The sequence below is a fragment of the Anas platyrhynchos genome, chromosome 1 (assembly GCF_047663525.1).
Source record: "Anas platyrhynchos isolate ZD024472 breed Pekin duck chromosome 1, IASCAAS_PekinDuck_T2T, whole genome shotgun sequence".
Classification (NCBI taxonomy): Eukaryota; Metazoa; Chordata; class Aves; order Anseriformes; family Anatidae; genus Anas; species Anas platyrhynchos.
This window is the reverse complement of record NC_092587.1, coordinates 31,201,714-31,215,435: the sequence shown is the minus strand read 5'-3', so window position 1 is coordinate 31,215,435 and position 13,722 is coordinate 31,201,714. Positions and strand designations below refer to the sequence as shown.

The 13,722-nt window shown below is 34.7% G+C and overlaps 1 protein-coding gene across 2 annotated transcripts in view; it reads left to right on the top strand.

Annotated features, from left to right (window-relative positions):
- The window catches only part of GXYLT1 (glucoside xylosyltransferase 1), a 29,890-nt gene extending 16,588 nt beyond the window's left edge, over positions 1-13,302 (top strand). The window contains exons 3-8 of one of the 2 annotated variants that reach the window (XM_027457101.3): positions 1,392-1,566; positions 2,285-2,410; positions 3,226-3,477; positions 9,344-9,467; positions 9,781-9,953; positions 11,441-13,302. In XM_027457101.3, the coding sequence (XP_027312902.1) occupies positions 1,392-1,566; positions 2,285-2,410; positions 3,226-3,477; positions 9,344-9,467; positions 9,781-9,953; positions 11,441-11,602 (1,012 nt within the window). In that variant the 3' untranslated portion in view covers positions 11,603-13,302. The remainder of the gene's footprint in view (positions 1-1,391; positions 1,567-2,284; positions 2,411-3,225; positions 3,478-9,343; positions 9,468-9,780; positions 9,954-11,440) is intronic. The other variant, XM_027457110.3, reaches the window with a different exon arrangement.
- Positions 13,303-13,722: the final 420 nt, after the last annotated feature.

Genomic DNA, 13,722 nt, shown 5'->3' with positions numbered 1-13,722 from the left:
ACATTTTAGTTGCGTAAATTAGGTAGAGATTGTGCTAAAAATCAGATCTCTTAATTCATATTTTGGATTGCATCTATGGCAAATTTCTATGAATGGGTGGTATGTTTGCCAAGCATTTCTCTGCTGTTACTAGTTTGGGAAAGTCTTTTCCACCTTCAAAGAATTGTGTGTTTTCTTAACTTGGAAAGCTGTAATTTTAAATCTCCAGATGCTCTTAGTTCTGTTAGGCCGTCTCCTCCCTTAGCTGCATGTGAATAGCTCAAGTGTAGAATATTGTTTTAAAGGTTGGCTTTGAGCTGACGTGTGTAAAACACTTGAAAGCTTTTCTTAATAGTTAAGTATATGAAATAAATAAAAAACCACAAAGGAACAGTTTTAGCTTTAATATGCCCACAGTGTTCGCTACCAAGCAAACACTAGTGTTTACCTGATGATAATTTTAGCCTGTTGTATTAAAATGATAGCTTTAAAAAATACTGTGTATAATACGTATCAGGCGCTTTTCACTGTAACTGTTGTCCAAGGGAGAAGTGACTCCCCAGCTCTCGCACCTTACAGTGGTTTGGCCCCAAAGATGTGGGCGATGCAGCTGATCAGGGTACCTGTGGAATTTGTTGGTACCGCTGGGAGCAGCAGGACATCCCGCACAGCCATTTGAGTTGTTAGCTTCACCGCTTTCCAAACCAAGTCGTATACTTGGATGGGATGAAAGGAGAGGAGAATTCTTTTTTGCATTTTGCCAGTGCTTTGGAGAAGCTCTGAAACATGGTTATGATGTAAGCATTTACTGCAGCGAAGATGGACAAAATATACGTAGATCGCGGAAAAACATTCTTGAACACAACTTTTTAAAAGCAGTGGTATTTCACTTTTGTTAGAGTTTAACTCATTTATATATATGTAAACATGATATGTGTTATTTTTGTATATCTGTGCTAAGTCCAGGGAAAAGGGAGAAAATGAGCTAATAACTCATGCATAGACTTAAAGTGCTGTCAGCCTTTCAGATTTTGATGCAACTTCATGTAGCCTTTCTTTTAGTGTAGTGATTTTGATGGAATTCTTTGCTAGTAATGAATAGTAAGATTGCTAAGAAAATAAAAATGTTGGTTTTTGTTTTCATTTTTCTTGTGTCTAGTTTCTGTATAGGTTTTCCATCTCTTGTTTCTTCCTCTTGGAGTGGGATGGTGGGAGTGGATATGAAAGTAGTTCAGGTTAAGCTTAAATCTACGTATAATGCAATTGTTTGTTATGTTCTGTTTAAGTTATCCATTGCTCACTTAATAACATACAGACTATTTTGTTAAATTACATTCTGCAGAAAATGGTAGAGCTTTTTCTTAAGCCTGTGCTAGGAATAATGTCAAATGAAAAACTTATTTTTGTATCAGATATGATTATATGAAAGAACATCCTTCCGAGAAAATGCATCTAGCAGTGGTTGCCTGTGGTGAAAGACTGGAGGAGACTGTCACTATGTTGAGATCAGCCATTATCTTCAGCATCAAACCACTCCAGTTTCATATTTTTGCTGAGGACCAATTGCATGAGAGTTTCAAAGATATAGTAAGTACCCACAACATTTATTTAATCATTTTTTAGTACAATTGGAGTAATGCCTAACAGTTTCCCTACTACTTGGGTAGTAGTTGTTGAATATGGGGCCAGAAAAACAGGGTTCTAAGGAAATATTCAAGTCCTTCATAATGCTTAATGGGGATTTTTTTTTTTTTCCTTCTGAATCAGCCTTACATTGTTTAAACAAAAGGAAACCTTGGTTTGTGAAGATTGTTAGATGTGGTTGTCTAATCTTAGAGATTTCCAGTTTATTAATATAACGTTGACTGGAGTGGCAGTATTAGAAGCTGACTGGTATATAGCTGTGGAAGGTTTTCCTATTTTTATGCTTAAAATGTCATACTTTGAGTAATTATGGCAAAATTGGGTAAGGCTATTTTAAATTGAGAAAGACTTCATTGATTTTTCTCCTGTGGAAACTAAGGGGCAAAAATATTTGATGTATTTACTTTCTGTAAATAATAATTATTTTACTTGCACTTGTGTGTGTGATCTGTTGTTAAGTGTTTTCTTCATAGTGACTGCAGATGCCACTTTTTATTCAAGTGTTTTAAGTAGTTGACAGATTTTTGTAGTTCAGGAATCATTTCTGTCTTGGAAGAGAGGTGTTGCAGTGGTATTCAATTATTAATTTAAATGGGAAGTGATTTCTTTTTCATAATAAAATTGAACGCAAGTAATTTTTTTTTGTGATCTTTTCATCTAGCTTGATGACTTACCATATGAAGGAAAAATTAATTACACATTATATCCAATAACATTTCCAACTGAGAGTGCGACAGAATGGAAGAAATTGTTTAAACCATGTGCTTCACAAAGGCTGTTCTTGCCAGTAAGTTTCTTCTGTTATTGGACAGCACAGAAGTCTGTGTATCAAGCTATCTTTGGTAATCTAATTTCTGCTTAGTTTTAAATAAAGAACTACTACTCATAAAAGTCACTTTTATGACCTTCTTAAAAAAAAAATCCTCTGTAATTACCGTTTTTCCGTGGTATTTTGGAATAAAATTCCTTTTCTCACTTCCTGCGTTATGGCACTATATCCTTAGTGCTGTAGGTTATGTCATCCTCTCGGAGGTACGAAGGATTTATCACATATCTCTTAATTTATTTGGAAAGTTTCTTGCTTTCCTAGGTCTGCGAAATGTCAGGGAAATTAATGAAGAAATAGCCTATTGTTACCAGAGTGTTTTGTATAGCCTTTTCTTTGCTAATCTAAGATTCTTCAGAAATCATACTTCAGGCTAGATGAATTTAAGCAGTGGCAGCTATCTCCCAAATACTGTCACTTCTTGGTGATCCTTACATTTCCCACATTGTTTGAGTAAATGTATAGCAAAGCAAAGGGACGGGAAGACAGGAGCTTCTGTTATTCCAGTGTTTCACCTAGCCCACAACCTACTCCTGAGGAGCCTCAGGATATAAAATACAGACTTTGTGTTGCTGTCTTACATAAAACCTGTTTTACTCCACAAAAATTCTTCAAAATGGGACAAAGGGAAATAATAACAAATTTCTGACTGAACCATCAGTCTAACATGAATGTATTTGCATGTGACCAAAACATATTAAAATTCGTAAACTGCAGTAACTTCTGTTTTATGAAGTTCAATAAAACTGTTTTTTTTAAACTTCTTCCTCTCACAGTTAATACTCAAAAACGTGGATTCACTACTGTATGTTGATACTGACATCCTGTTCTTGAGACCTGTCGATGATATTTGGTCTTTTTTGAGAAAGTTCAACTCCACCCAGATTGCTGCAATGGCACCAGAACACGAAGAACCTCGTATTGGGTGGTACAATCGCTTTGCTCGGCATCCCTATTATGGAGTAACTGGAATAAATTCTGGAGTCATGTTAATGAATATGACACGTATCAGGAGAAAGTATTTCAAGGTATGTATGTTGTCTTTGTTGCAATTTCTGTTTTTCTGCAACTTTTAATTCCAGTCCTGTTTGAAATCCAGCTGGGACAGTATTTTTCAAAAACATTTTTCTTGTAACTGGAATGATGATCTAAAAATAAGCTGTCTAAAATGGTATCTAACTTCTATTTTTTTTTAAATGTCATTCACTGCAAGGCTTGAAATTCTTGAATTGTAAGTCCATTTGTTTTATTTTTCCCTAGTTCTGCAATATCATGTGGCTGGATACAGTCTGTTGCTATAAATGACATTTTTCATTAGATACCTACTATTCTTTCTTCACTGCAGAGATCCTCAGAAAACAGTTTATGTGTACTGTAGACTAACTTTAAAAATGTGTGCATAAAGTAATATGACCAGGAGGTGGTGCTAAAGCATTTAGTAACTTACTTTAACTGTACTATCTGTAAATTTTGATCTTTGAAATCGTAACCAGGTGATTATCAACTTAAGATCTTTTGATTTACTTTTCAGTCTTAATTTCTGTAGAGAAATAACTTCTTTTAGGTACTAAAGCAGCATGTGCAGCAACAGAAGTGGTCATTGCTTCACAGATTTTTCCTATATGATTCAAGTACAAATACAGAAGCGGTACTATGTGATTATGCTAGGGAGGAAAAGTACTTCTCTCTGTTCTACTTTATTTTTATTAAATCTACATTGAAACAGGCACACATTTGATTAGGAAAAATAATCATACAGTCAAAAACTATGGGAATGTACAGCCTTAAGAGCGGCAATATAAATTTGCAGTAGATGTTACCTTTTTCACCCATTTCAAATTTAAGAAATGTTTGGCTTCCCTCTTAACGTGCTTGCAATGCCTTGTTATGGAAATACAGGGAACTTAAGAAAAATAAGGAATAGACTGCCTCAGCTGTAGTTACAGTATAAAGGTACAGTTGCTGTAACTTTCCCATCTCTAACTGTAACTGCAGATACCTGTACATCTAGCTTGATACAGAAATAAAGAAAAAGTGTTCTGTACTACCAGATCTACTTGGCTATGGTGCCTAATGGCACCTGGTCCTACCACCTTTATCTTTTCTGTGTTTTATGAAACTGTGTGCATGTCTACACTACAAATAGAGGCACTGCATATATAATCATGTGTACACATACATGTGCATACACATGTGAATATAGCGTGATCATGGCATAGTGTGTAGCTGGAGATAAGACTAAAACTGGATAAAGAAGCTTTGTGTGTGTTGTGCCTGCCTGGTGTCATCTTTGCAAAGCTGCAGTTAGGTGATAGAATGTGGAATATGCAAAAATATTTAGGAGATGGAAGAGGTAATATAATATGACATTTTATATTTTTATACACGTAGCAGATTTATACATGTTTGGATGTAATCTACTGGATTTCAGTCAGGCCCTTGGTATTGTCCCTCACAGCATCCTTCTGGACAACTTGTCCAACTGTGAGCTGAACAGGTTCATGCCCCGCTGGGTGATGAACTGGCTCAACAATAGAGTTTGAAGGGTTGTAGTGAATGGTGTACATCTGGCTGGTGGCCTATCACTAGCGGTGTTCCTCAGGGCTTAATTCTGGGGCCAGTTCTGTTGAACGTTTTTCTCAATGATCTGGATGCAGAAGCAGAATGCATCCATTAGCAGGTTTGTTGCTGTTGACTCTCTGTAGGGATGAGGGGCCTTGCGTAGGGGTCTAGATAGGTTGGGGCATTGGGCAGTCATCAGTGGCATGAAATTTAACAAGGGTAACTTGTAATTTAGCAAGAGTAAATGACCTGGGATGGAGCAAGGCTAGACACAGACACAGGCAGCTGGAGAGCTCTGCAAAAGGGGACCTGGTGGTGCTGCTTGGTGGTAGGCTCAATGTGAGCCAGCAGTGTGTCTTGGAAGCCAAGAGGGCAAACTGCATTTTGGGGTACAGTAAGTACAGTACATTCAGCCGGTCAAAAGAGGTGTGATTCTCCCACTGTATTTAGTGTTAGTGCGGCCTCACCATGAATATTATGTACAGGTCTGGTCTCCACAGTATAAAAAGGATGTTTAGGTCCTTAAAAGTGTCCAGAAAAAGGCCGCAAAGTTGGTAAAAAGTCTGGAAGGCATGTGTTGTGAAGAGATGCTGAAGACTGCTGGGTTGTCAAGTCTGGAGAAAAGGAGGCTGAGAGGTAACCTCTGTGCTCTCTGCATCTTCCTGAGGAGGGGAAGTGCAGAGGGAGGTGCTGCTCTCTGCTCCCTAGTGATGGATACATGGGAACTGCACAAGGCTGCTCCAGGGTAGGTTCAGACAAGATACTAAGACAAATTTTCTTACTCTGAGGGTGGTCAAACACTGGAACAGGCTTCCTAGTGGGGTGCTTAATGCCCCAAACCTGTCAGTGTTCAAGAGACATTTGGTCAATGCCCTCAATAATGGGCTTTAATTTTTGGTTAGCCCTGAAGTGGTCAGGCAGTTGGACTCGATGATCTTTGAAGGTCCCTTCCTACTGAACTGTTCTGTAGATATAGATGCTTTTAAACTGGAAGGGATATGGCAAATGCTGCAGAGGTGGTATGGTGTTTTAACAAAAAGCCCTAGATGAGTAAGGCTGTGTGAAAAGAGTTGTGACCTTTATCAAATTCATATGGAAACATGGGTGTTGCTATACTTAGTGTGATAGTAGGCACCCAAAGAAAGAAATGAGGTCTTACAAGAGCAAACAAGCCCCAGACAGAATAACTCCAGGTAGTGTGTACAAAGGAGAGGTCTGTGGGTATGTTTAGACAAAAGCAGAGAGTCAATAAGACCTAAGCCATTATATACAATTTTTGTGACCACTCAGTATTGCTTAAGGCTATCGTTCTGAGAAATGTGGTAAGCCACAGAAGCTAATTCCTTCTAGAAGGAAGGTTACCATCACTTTTCAGCAGTTTTTCACTGCTTTTCTTGCTTACTTTGTCCTTACCTCTGTTGTTTGTTGGACCCTTCCATGATCCAACTAAATTTGCTAACAGGTGAGTAAAGAAATCCTTCTGCTGGTTTAGTTAAGTAAATCAGTGCTCTCAGCAAAATAAATAAATAATAAATAATCAAGTGTTAGGCACTGCTGTGTTAACACAAGAACAGGATGGAAGGAAGGGAACTTGCTCTCATATGGCATTTATGACAATAAATTGGTCAATGGTTTGTGGAACTGCACTTAGTTTCTTTAGATATTACTGTATGATCTGAGTATGTTTCCTCAACTTTATATTCTCCTACAAGCATTAAGAGGAAGATGACCTTAAGTTGTTACAAACAAAATGTCTGTAAAGCTCTTCTGACTTGAGGCTTAGCCAGGCAGAAGTCTTTTGGGACAGAATTCAGTAATGATCAAACTAATTAAAGCAAAGCATATAATAAAAAAACACCTAAGATATCATCTTAACATTCTTATGGATATTTTGTTTGTAGTTCTGCTCTTACAAGCTTTGTTCCACTCAAAAAGCTGACTTTTGGAGGGTTCACAGAGCTTGTCTGTATCAGATTGATGGTATCTCAGAGTACCACAGGATTTAATATTTTTGGTAAACCTCTCTAACCTTGTTTCTAATTTGTTGGGTATTGGAGATGTGGTTTATATTCTCAAATCCTTTAAGGATAATCCTAGTTATTTATTTCGTATTTATTTGAGTAACTTTTGAAATGTAATTCTGTTATCAGTTCTGGTCAAGCTCGAGCATTCTCCTTCTCACTCTGACCTCACTACCAAGTTACAGCAGAATTTTACAGGAGGTTATAGAACTGTTTGAGTAATTTCTCCTGCTCAGTGATTCCTACACTGGTTTCATTACACATCAGGGTTAATAAATTAATATTTAATTATTTTCTATTTATGCAAAGGTTATTGAAACATTAGAATTTATAATTCTTATCTCTAATAACAATATTTGTCAAGTAGTATTGCTGCTAGATGTCTGGCGATGTGATATATGCTCTTACCTCCTTCTTATCTCCTCGGGATATACTCTGCATTTCACTGCTATTAAGACTATACAAGCTAAATGAAAATCATATGAATTAATGGTTTTAACAACATTAAGTAATATTATGGGTTGCTCTAAAACTTTTTTTGCTTCTTTATATTCTTATCATAGTTATTCTGCTAATGGAATTAAATTAGCTCACGGTTCTTGATTCTTAGCATTGAGTACAAGTTCAAACCTTGGGTCAATATTCCATGGACGGCAAAGTCCATGTGAGGGACTAATCAGTGTGCTTCAGTCTAATTGATTTGCTTTTGAAGGGTTTTAGCCTGGTATTTGGTCTGAGTTTTCTTTTGTTTAATCACATTGCACTGAGCCTAATGATAATTTTTGCTAGAGAAGAATTATCTTGTGTATTTCTTCTGCCTGGTATTGTCAAATACTTGCAAGCAATCATAGTCATTATTTTTTTAAGGGCAGAAGGGACCATAATATCATTCTATTTGGCTTCTAATATAACCTATAGATCTTTTTTTATATTAATTCCTGTCTGAAATCTGATAGCATTTCTTTTTTAGTCTTCATTTCTGAAAGCCCTTCATATTTCATGGCTGAAATGATTTGAGGAAAGGCTAAAAGCTGAACCGCTAATGTTTCTCCTTTCTAGTTTGTCAGTGGAAACATTGTATCCTGGGTAGTCTTTTCTGTTTTGTAATGTAGTGGTTTTGTATTCAAATTTCAAACAATACTGCAGTTCTGTTGTGTGTGTTCTATTTATTTATTTATTTATTTTTTATAACTTGATTAAAAAGAATCATGGCTATAATCATGATTCTTTTTTATAATCAACTCATTCAGGAATCTTCTCCCTTTGAGACCTATTGTTATTCCATCCTCAATCTCCAATTTCAAGTAGAAAATAGAGCAGCCTGGTTCTTTTTTTGTTCTAGCTGAGCTTAAAGGTGGTGTAAAGATGCGGAATTAGCTTTAGAATATGTAACTTCTTATACCACAAATAATAATTTATTTGAGGTTATGCAAAGTTCAGCGTAGGCTGTCTCACTCCAAGTAGCACCTCCTCAGCCAAGACTTAGAAGACCTTTTCCTTTGAGCTGTGATTTTGCTTAATCAACAATTTGGGAAATAAGCAACAGCTGTTGGTTTAGAGTCATGCTGCCTTTTGCAAGAGAAAAGTTGTGTCTTTGCTCTAGAAGTTCAAGTTCAGTAACTTAAAAAAAAAAAACAACAAAAAAAAACAAAACTCAATGAAAATTCTTTCAAAACTTTTGAAGGATGTATGTGGTTTTATACCTTGCTTTATAGCTAGTCTTTTTAGCTGCATTTGGAACTATTTAATAACTTTATATTGATCATTTTGAATCTTTTAAAGACAGCTATAAAACCTGTGTATGCTATTAGTTTGTGATAAAGATGGAGAAAGTGTGAAATCTGAAGTGTGGAGATTTAAACAGTGCCCATCTACTTGGCACACATCTATTAAAATCTGGTTTTGTGTTAGATTCTACTGCTGTATAAAACAAAACAAAACAACAACAAAACAAAAAAAAGCTATTTATTAGAAGTAATAGTGTAAGATGTTTTAGAGGGAGATCTTATGACAATTTAATATGGAATATTAGGGAGTATGTATAGTTTTTCTTATCATAAGATAATTGAGAAATAAAGTGTATTGGAAATGTCCGTAACTGTGTTTTTTTCCCTACATGTGGTCATTAAAAATAAAATAAAATATATATATATATACACACACACACATATATACATACATATATATATCAACATGTATAAAACATTTGAGATTTGTAGCTTTGGAAAGCAAATTACAAATTCTGTTGGGCATTTCCTTCTTCATAGGTATAGTTATCTTAAATATGTAAATGTTTTTCTTTGTTTAATAGAATGACATGACAACAGTCCGGTTACAGTGGGGAGAAATTCTTATGCCTCTGCTGAAGAAGTACAAGTTAAACATAACATGGGGTGATCAGGACCTCTTGAACATTATGTTTTTTCACAATCCAGGTAAATCCACATTAATTTTAAGTCTAGCATAACAAAGCTGATCTTTTGCATGACATCTAGAAAATCAGAAAAATAGTTTTAGCAGACTTTTCAGTGCAAATATGCAAGAGACTTTTTTTCTTTTCTAAAAAACATTTTCTAAGTTGAGAAGCAAAATTGAAGCTTGTTAGAGCTTGGTTTGTTGTTAAGTTTTAAAAACAATTACAGAAATTCATGAAGTGCTATTAACAAAAAAAAATAGGACAAATGAATGTATCTTCTGAAACAATTTTGGTACTTAATCTGGAGTACTCTCTTGTTTTTTTTTGTACAGAAAGTCTGTATGTCTTTCCTTGCCAATGGAATTATCGGCCTGACCACTGCATTTATGGGAGCAATTGTAAGGAAGCTGAAGAAGAAGGTATATTTATTCTTCATGGAAACAGAGGTGTTTACCATGATGATAAACAACCAACTTTTAGGGCTGTCTATGAAGCAATAAAAAATGTAAGTATGTCCAGCATTTTACTTCGTACAAAGTTATTTTATATGTATTTTATGCAGTGCTGCGTGTGCTTTCTTGGTTTGGTTGATACTTCCTTTGCAACAAAATGTTTTTTCTCTTTGAAGTATTTTTTTAAGCATTTCACCATTTTGTGGTTTACTGTTTGGATAGAATTCCAGCTTGTTCATCTTGTGATTAACATCATCTAAAACATTGTGTGGCCTATATCTAGGTTAGGATTCTAAAATGTTGCCTGCAACTGAAATCTTTGAAAAACTTTTTTTCCCCATTCATTTACTAAGTATGTTTAGCAAACTGTTTGTACAGGCATGTGAAGATTGCCCTAAGCTTCATTTTTTTCTGGAGATTTAAAAAAACAGAAAAGGAAACCCTTTTCCTTCCCTTTTTATATGCTTGCTGCAACATTTTAACATTTAATTGTAGCAAGATTTGCATGGTAGAAAATACTTCTTTATGAATTTTTTTCACCTTTTCTAGAGATACAGTATATTAATATGTTACTGTTCCTTTAAATAGTAAATGCAACAACTTTTCTGCAAATAAGTCATCTAATAAACTATTTATCATTACATTGGTATACTCACTGAAGAGCTGTAAAATTTAGCACTGATGCACATTTTAATGTAGCAGGCTATTGTGTGCATATAACCTTCAAAAATCAATAGTATATTTTAATGGTGCTTTATCACGTGTTGTCATATGGATATAAAAATGAGAAAAAGTACTTATGGGGGTCTGAGAATACATTGCAGGGAAAGTGAATGTGTTTCCATACAAATAAGATTTTTTTGTTTCCTTTGAGCATTGTCAAAAACAGAACAAAAAAAATTTGTTTTTATTTATAGTCCCATTTGCTTTATGTATATGTCAGAGAAAGTGTGTAGAACACTGTTGATCCAGTCGTAATAAGATGAACAAAATTGTTACTTTGAAATGCTGTTTAGCTTTTCATTTTTTTTATTAAAAAAAATATGGCGCTATAGTATTAATGACTTCTTTATTTCATGTCCATGTTAAACATATTATGTGTTTGACCATCATTCAATTTAATGAAACTTTCTGCTTTCAGTAGTACTACTTGCTTGTCAAACTGTTGTTTCATTATAATTTGATAAGAGTTGTACTCCTTAGATTCTAAGTCATTCAGGAAAGTTGCTGGTCAACAAAGAAATAACCAGAAATCATTTTGGATTTGAAAATTCTTAATTTAAAAAGGTAATTTTAAATGTCCTCCATGCTTATGGAATTCATTTGCCTATTTTAAAACAAACAAAAGTTCTCTTGTTAGGCATGTTATTGGAATCATTTGAGAATACTTATATACCTTAGAGATCATTTTTCAAATAGTTTTCAGAAGCTAAGAGTTCTTTAAAACGTTTAATAACTAATACAAAAGATCTTCAAAGACCTTTTAATTGAACAACGACAGTGTTCTATTACTAACTTAAATGGTTTCTTATCTTTACAGTATACATTTGGAGATGATCTAGTTCATTCCCTGTTGCGGCCCCTAGAACTGGAGTTGCAGAAAACAATGCATACGTACTGTGGAAGAGTATACAAAGTTTTCATAAAGCAGCTAAAGAAAAGCATAAGGGACTTGTCTGTCAGAAGATCAAAGGGAAGGTGATTCTAACTGCAAGCTCTTAAATCAAGAGACTGAATTAACATACTGGTCAAAAGGTGCAACAGTTCTAATGTGGCTTGAATCGGCTCTTAATGTGCCCAGATAAGAGTTTACTAGCATATGTAAAAATGAAGAAAATATTCATGTAATGAAGAACAGTGACTTTTTCTGCAAAGGTGACTTTTGGCTCTTTTGAAGTTTAATCACTGCTAGTGTTTATCTTGGATCTGATGATTTGGGTGTTACTGACTTCTAAGGTCAGTAGTTTCAGCCTGCTTAATTCAGTTATCTCTAATGATCAAACAAACAAGGGAGAGGTGAAGGTGGCTCAGTTTGGAAGTGTACCTCATTGTCTAAAATTCTGTTAAACTGTGAATGTAGCAATAACCAAGTCAGCAGCACTAACTTCACTTTAAAGGTGTGAGCACAAAGTTGTTTACAAGTGCAGAAAATACTCTGTTTTCAAAGAAATGTGATATTAATCATTGACAATCTGCGTGCCTTTATGTTCATCTCTTACATGTTGGAATCCTGTTTTGACAATCCTGTTTTGCTTATTGTAGATGTAAACTGCACACTATAAATAGGATTTTCTGAGACATGAATAGTATGTGATACTAGTTTTCTCTATCTGTAGATACTTTTAAAAATATAACAGCATTTGTGTTAGTATTGTTGAGCCATCTATCCCAAATGATATATTTGAGTTGAGGGGTTTTATATTTTAGCAACTATTCAATATGAAGTTATTTTTCTTACAATACTTTTTAAAACTTAAATGGTTTTGCAGCTTTATAGGATGTTTTGGAAGTAGAAAAAAATGGTGGAAAGCTGCCTCTGTTGTATTTTTATACTAAGAATCATTACTTGATGATTGTTACAGAGTATTTAGTACCTAAAATTGAAGAACTGTAGTAAAAGTTCTGATGTTTCATCAGATTGTATATTAGATAGTTTTTTTTTTTTTTTTTTTTTGAGATAAATCCTGCATATTTTTTAATAACATGGCTTTAAAATAGTTTTGGGCCAGACCCTTGACTGTATCATTAATGTCAATAAGGTGATACTGATTTATAACAGATAAGGATTAGGCTTTCTTTAGATATCTTAGTGGAAAAAACATGTTCTGTTTATGTAATCAAATTTCTTTTTAGAGAAAAGCATGAAGAAAAGTCTGACTTGTAACATTACAGTAAAATATTTAAACATGCATGGTATGAAATGTATTTGTAAAGTATACTTGAACTGAACTTGGATGAACTGAGATGAAGGCTTCATAAAGTTAGTTTTCAGATTCCTGCGTGGTGAACCTTGGAGGATCCACTCACTGACTTTTACCTTCATCCCAACCACATTTGAGAAGTTTGATTTTTGTGGCTGTTTCTTTGCCAAAGGCAGACTGGCTCTGAATCTCAGATCCACGTGAGCTGAGCTGGATGAATGCTTTAGCAGTACAGAAGCACACTCCATTGTAAGCAGAGTTTGTATTCTGCTCCTACTCTCCCTGCTGGATCAGGGTGTAAATTTGTATGATGGTAAACAGAAAGTCTGCTGGGCATGTAGTTACTGTTTCTTTACCATGTTATACGTAATCTTTTGAAGTCTGAAACTCTAGAAATCCATGTGAAGGTGAATACAGTTATTGTCTGATTTTACAGCATGCAATACATTATTTTTTTACATAAATACTGATTTTATATCAATCTGTCTTCAGTTTCTTTTTTTCACTTGTACTGTGTTTGTGTTTACAAATCCTTTCCTTTGGCCTGTTTTTTTTTTTTTTTTCTCCTGCATTTTTTCAGGAACTTTCATTTTGGAGTCAAATTTTAGTATGGTGTATACATGTGAAGACTGCTTAAAACCCAATGAACTATATGAACTATTTTAGGAAAAAAAAAGTGTAACGTGAACCTTTCCAGCAACCTTTCCAGTTAAATTTCAGTTTATGGGATTAGAGCAAGAAGGTTAATATTGGAATTTATCATAGAATAAAAAATTTTACTTAGTGCTTATTTCAAGACACACTTACTTAGCATTTTATAAATAGCAAGAAAATACTGCCATAAGCCATTGACTTGGTATACATATATAAATTTAAGCCTCTCACCCTCAACTCTCCGTTC